This window comes from Oncorhynchus kisutch, linkage group LG19 (assembly GCF_002021735.2).
Source record: "Oncorhynchus kisutch isolate 150728-3 linkage group LG19, Okis_V2, whole genome shotgun sequence".
Taxonomy (NCBI): domain Eukaryota; kingdom Metazoa; phylum Chordata; class Actinopteri; order Salmoniformes; family Salmonidae; genus Oncorhynchus; species Oncorhynchus kisutch.
The window spans coordinates 33,254,057-33,260,122 of record NC_034192.2 but is presented as its reverse complement, the minus strand read 5'-3'; the positions used below and the strand labels follow the sequence as shown (position 1 = coordinate 33,260,122).

General features: G+C 40.8%; 1 protein-coding gene across 1 annotated transcript; it reads right to left on the bottom strand.

Moving 5' to 3' along the window:
* Positions 1–2,532: 2,532 nt before the first annotated feature.
* mid1ip1l (MID1 interacting protein 1, like) lies at positions 2,533–4,830 on the bottom strand. Its single transcript, XM_020452602.2, has 2 exons — positions 4,573–4,830; positions 2,533–4,029 (listed from the first exon to the last, which is right to left on the bottom strand). Exon 2 carries the CDS (start codon positions 3,937–3,939, stop codon positions 3,451–3,453), a length of 489 nt encoding a protein of 162 aa, XP_020308191.1. The 5' UTR covers positions 3,940–4,029; positions 4,573–4,830; the 3' UTR covers positions 2,533–3,450.
* Positions 4,831–6,066: the final 1,236 nt, after the last annotated feature.

The following is a 6,066-nucleotide window of genomic DNA, read 5'->3' as shown; positions in this document are numbered from 1 at the left end:
AGCTGGCAAAGCACTCATCTCCATAACCTCGACACCAGTGTCAAGAGTTGAGTATCAAGGACATACAGCCAATTGTCTTGCCGTTACATAGAGATGGCTTTGTTACTTAAAATACCGAGCACCTGGTTAGATTTGGACAGTTACTGCATTCAACTGTCGCTGCATTTGTCGGACACTCACAGGCCATATGTAGACAAGAAATATTGCAGTGTTTTCAAACGTGACTCTTGGTTCATAATCATGTCCCAATTGCTGACAGACCATGGTGAAATGTATCACAACCACACCATGTGAAACTTACTCAAATCTGAGAGGCAATGAGTGTGATCGTACCCCTTTGCTGTATAGAGTTTCTGAAGACATTTAGTTGGTCCTAATGGTCAGTGCTGAGCTGACTATAGGGGCCTCACGCCATTTAGGAAAGGGATTCAGATATTATGCTATTAAAAACCATTTTCAATTCTTGAAAGTACATTTTCAATTCATTTAATTTCAGTTCTGATCCTGAAATGACTAAGAAATTAACCCCATTTTGTTTGGATCACTGTATTAATCCAGTCACGCTCCACAGACAAAGGTCAACAATAATCTCCACTTGAGTATTCAGTCCATTGACTATATCAACAAATGGTGCTAAAATGTGTCTCCCGCACACAGACAACTTATCCTCTCTGATAGCCAACAGTCGTGGGGACGTAACGTGAAGAAACCCAATTTCCATTCATATCAACAGCCTGACCAGCTGTCCCACTATTTGTGGTTGACCCAGTTCACTTGAGTGGGCTGAAGGATTGACCAACTTTGCTACAGTGATTTTTTTGTCCAGATATTTCCCGGCATACATTGAGAGCATCTACAGAGAAGACTCAGGAACCCAGCTTCATATAAATGTGCTCTCGTAGTCATAGCCTAATACATGAGCCTTTCAAGCCCCAACATGCTTTGTGTTGGGTCAGAGTAGCCCTTTTAGCAGTGCTCTCTCACCCCTCCTGTCCCTCTCAGTCTCTGCAATCTTTTAATCACTGCTGTGCCTTTGAGGGGGAAAAAAAGCATTGTTACCCCATTGGCTGCTGTTGGTGGAGCTGTTGCTAAGGGAAGGGGTTGAGAGGGTAATGGAGGTGGGAGATTGCCGTTTGAGGAAGCCATATGGATAATTTGTGTTTGATACACATCAAGCATAGATAGATATATTGAGGTCTAAAATTATTGGCAACTTTTATAAATATGAGCAAAAAAATATTTTAAAAATACAAATACTGAGCTATATTGTACACTCAAAAATATACTCAGAAATGAAGTGCTAAAAATTCTCTAAAAGATAGGGGTCGAAAGTATTGGCACCCCTGTTTTCAATACTCCAGCACCCTGAGCCTTGAAATAATTTACATTTTGAGCATACAATATAGCTCAGGGTGTGTATTATGTATTTTTTGCTCATCTTTATCAAGAATTTCTGACCTATATATTTTGTGTTGATTTTACAAACAATAACAGATAATGACTCCATTGGGTTAGCCTCTACATCTGCATTGCTTGCTCTTTGGGGTTTTAGGCAGTTTTTTTTGTAGAAGTACTTTGTGACATCTGATGTAAGCTGTATACATACATTTGATTAAAGTAATTCAATGACCCATATTAAGAAAAATGTAATTAAAGTAATGGTCTTGTTTCAGCACTTTGAGAAGTGTTCTGAATGATAAACACAGCAATATTCTTTAGGTCAAAAACCAGATTTATGCCATGAATCTTTAGCTGTATGCTCCTTTTAATCCCATCTCTCGTCCGAGTCAAACAAGATTGTGTGATATGCAGGTTGAACAATTGCCAGCTGATTGTTGAGGAAACTTGTAAACAGCCATTGATATTTTGACTGAGGAACAAGGAAAACAGTCATAAACTCTTAGGTTAAATCAGTCCTGTGTTTATGACTCAATGGCATACGAAAGCACTGTAAATCAGTTATAAACCTACATTTCCTTAACCAGGCCCACTGCAGCAGAAATGCTGCCATCACTTGCATGAGAAGTCACACCTTAGGGAATTGAGCCATGAGCTCAACGCAGGAAATAGTTATGGGTCAAATGACCACAGATAACCCCCGCGAGAAGTTTCCCTTCCAGCTAAATATTACTAACAGATATACAATAACTGCATCAATGTTCACCCAAGGTCATTCCAGGGCAAGTGGCAGGGCTCATGGTGCGCCATAAGCCTCATACTATGCAAGTTAGTGCCCAGACTTGCGGTAAACTTTCAAGGAGGCTGTATTGTAACGAAGACAACAGCAATTGTACAGAACAGAAATCAGTGCTCATGTTATAGCATGTCAGTCACCTTCTAGTCTTAGGAATCTGCCAACATCAGCAAGTAACATTTGGAATGCAGACCAAGCGAGAGCCTATGCTATAGAGACTGACAACTAAACCAGGGACGAAACTACTAGAATGAGAATGGCATAGCCATTGACCCTTAAGTCTAGTCAATACCACTCCTTGACATTACCTGCACACAAATTTGAGCTGAATACAAAACAGGAGTTTAAGTCTTTATTTAGTTGTACTGCATTTGTGCACAATATAAAAATTGAAATAACCAAGGACAACACAGAAAGGAACAGTGTTACAATACCATCACTCCAAAAAGGGCAGGTTGACATTTTTATACCAATCAGACAATGTGGACAAGATGGGCATCGGAGCAGGACTTGAGTTATAGAAATTCAAGGCACAGCATGTTTCATCAGGAGTGCTACAGAGACATGAATACATCATTACTTTTTTTTTTAAATAAAAGGCCCTTAAAAACAAGCCCATATGCTAAAGTGTGCTTTACATTTTAAGGAGGGACAGAACAACCAGCATTCTAAATACTCCTGCAGTCAAATCTTTTTAGAGACATTTACAAAAGACATGGCATACAGACACCCAGTTCCTTTGACATACACGTGAATCCACATTGAATGTTTGGACTTGAAATGAAGACTGGTCATCTACCTACCAGAGCCATGATTCAACAAGACTTCCAAATACGATACCAACAACTCTGTAAACAGCCAATAAGCATGAAATGTCAACGCTGATAAACTTACAATGCACAGTTCAAAAAATCTGACATGGCCTTAAACATTCAGGAACATGTGCAGGTGTCAATCAGATTGGTTTAAATGTATGATTAGTGGAGTTTTGGGAAGCAAGGGACGAGAGGGGGTGGCGTGTCACTACTCAAGTCAGGAATGAAAGACAAGTAGCTCAGGGCCCGGTCTCCCAAAATAATCTCTAGGCTAAGTTAATCATTAAAACCATAGGATCCTATGGTTCTAACAATTAACTAAGCCTTAAGATGCTCCCGGGAAACCAGGCCCTGGTCAGTACACCGGTCCCTGGTCAGTTGCACTAAGTCTCCGATAACACCACTGTGGGAGTCAAGCAGTCCAAGGTCAGTTAAGTGACCCTATCTCATAAAGTTACCACCTCCGATCTCCCTCTTGTAGCGGTTGGTGAGGTGGTCTGCTTGCACTGTGAGTTTTGACAGGACGCCAAACAGTCCCCTGAGGTGGTAGTGGAACTGGCCTTCCAGATCAGAGCCCTCTTCACCAGGGAGCTCCCCAATTATCAACTGCTGCTCCTCTTGCTTGACAGCCATTTCCAGGAAGCTGGCCCCACCGCTCATCTCCCTCTTCAGCATGCCCCACTCCATGTCATTCTTGATGGACTTGAGGAGGAGGTAGTGCTCGTACATGTCCTTCTGCTTGTTAGGGTAGGGAGGCTCGTTCTCCACCACCACAACCTGCTGGCTCTCCTGCACCTCCAGGGGCACATCTCGCAACAGGCTGGGTACCATGATGGTCTCATCCATGTTGTTGGTTGCAGCGATGAAGCGGTGCATCACATTGAGGAGGGAGTTCTTGTTGCTGGCCGGGTCACTGCTAATTTGCATCATTGTGGAGGTTTTGGCAAGACTTGGGTTTGCAGGAAACAGGTGGAGTAAGGTCAAGTTTGATGTTAAGGCTGACTGATGATCTAAATGTCACTGTGGAAATAGAAACATTGAAGCCATGAGACAAAAGAAAATTGCATCCCAGCGCTATAAAGAAAGAAAGGCCATTGGTCAACAGAATACAGCCACACTAATAGAAAGGCCTACTAAATAAATAGGCCATCACATCAGCCTACTAAGAACGCACCAAAAAGGCATGTACCACTATTGTCTGCTTATGACATTTTCAGCTGGTAAAGTAAGCGTGGCTACACAACAGTAAATGGAGACAAACAGAATGAAGAGCCACTTCATAAACACAGGGCTTAAGGCTTAATCTGACTACTGCGTACCAGAGTAGGCTATGGTTTGGGATGCCAATGACATAGAACAGAATGTCCACACTAAAACGAAGGTAGCCTAATGCTATCAGAAAAAAAGATTTTCCCGCAATGTTGCGAACAAACAAGGCGTTATACATTTAACCGGTAGCGCTTCCTGTACATTCTTGTATAGTATCAACTTGACCTTGGCATACTTACAGAAAACTGAGAGCGCCCAAATAAACGATAAGTCTCGAACAAAACAAATACTGACCTGTGCAAACTCTTTCTTGATAATATTCCTTGCTCCACCCGCTCGTACAAAAACAAGTACGTATATACTTCCTCGGCTTTTGTAGCCAGACGTGGACCTTTATAGTGGGCACGCCGGCTAGAAAAAAACGACCTCTCCCACTTCACGGTTTCAATGGCGCAATAGGATAGTATTGAGGAAATGGGGCGTTAACTTTAGGTTACTGACAGTGATAAAAAGCAATCAGAGAGCACATTATTTTGTGAGCTTGTCCGCAGCAAAGACCCGCAGTAATGTTACCGTATTTTTAAGCTTGATACATTGTTTCAAAACTCATAATGAGAGAATCGGTGTGTGTATATGGCAACTATTTTAGTTCTAATCATGAATGGTCATTTCAATGCACTCGTTTTCTAAAATATATTTTATTATTATTAGCCTATTACCCTATTATGTAATAGTCCACAATATAGTAGGCCTTATGTGCCTATTTATTACGAGTCCTATGCTACTTTTGCTCTCATAGCCTAGGCCTACTAAATAAGATACAAGCACACAATGAAACGGCTGACATGTTAACTAGAATGCTTGAAACTATGATAGTTGAAAGTGTTCCGTGTATACAGACCAGACCAGTCTTGCTTCATAATTAATGACATGCTGTCATATGAAAATAAAGAAGTGGACTGACTTGAAAAGTTACCTTGGCCACAAATTGTGTGAGACAATTGGATCCATGGGATAATTGGGGTCTATTTTCTAAAGGCTCTGGTGTGAGTCACAGCCTTTTAGAAATCACTAAGGGTTTACAATACTGTCATCTGGTGTTCATTTCAACACATGCCACATCCATGCTGAAATGGAGTGGTAAATTCAAGCATAGATACATAGTATGGTAGAAATAACTCAAAATCAGATTTTGCTTTGCATTTTACTAGCTTTTCATTGATTTAAACATTCTATTTATACAGCTTTTGTTGTATAGCATATGATTATAATAACTAAACATGCTCATTTATGAACAGTGATTGCATTGCTGTGATTGCTGGGATTCTGTGGTTATAGGTATTCATAGCTGGATTTAGTACGTTACAGCCTTATTCTAAAATTGATCAAATAAAATAAAAATCTTCATCAATCTACACACAAAACCCCATAATGACAAAGCAAAAACAGTTTTTTAGACATTTCTGCAAATGTATTACAAAAAAAAACAGAAATATTATTTACATAAGTATTCAGACCCTTTGTTATCAGACTCAAAATTGAGCTCAGGTGCATCCTGTGTCCATTGATCATCCTTGATTGGAGTCCACCTGTGGTAAATTCAATTGATTGGACGTGATTTGGATAGGCCCACACCTGTCTATATAAGGTCCCACAGTTGACAGTGCATGTCAGAGCACAAACCAAGCCATGAGGTCGAATGAATTGTCTGTAGAGCTCCGAGGCAGGATTGTGTCGAGGTACAGATCTGGGGAAGGGTACTATAACATTTCTGCAGGATTGAAGAGC

What these genes read in the sequence shown, in the direction of transcription:
- mid1ip1l (XM_020452602.2), bottom strand. Translation starts at nt 3,939, where the DNA reads ATGATGCAAATTAGCAGTGACCCGGCCAGCAACAAGAACTCCCTCCTC.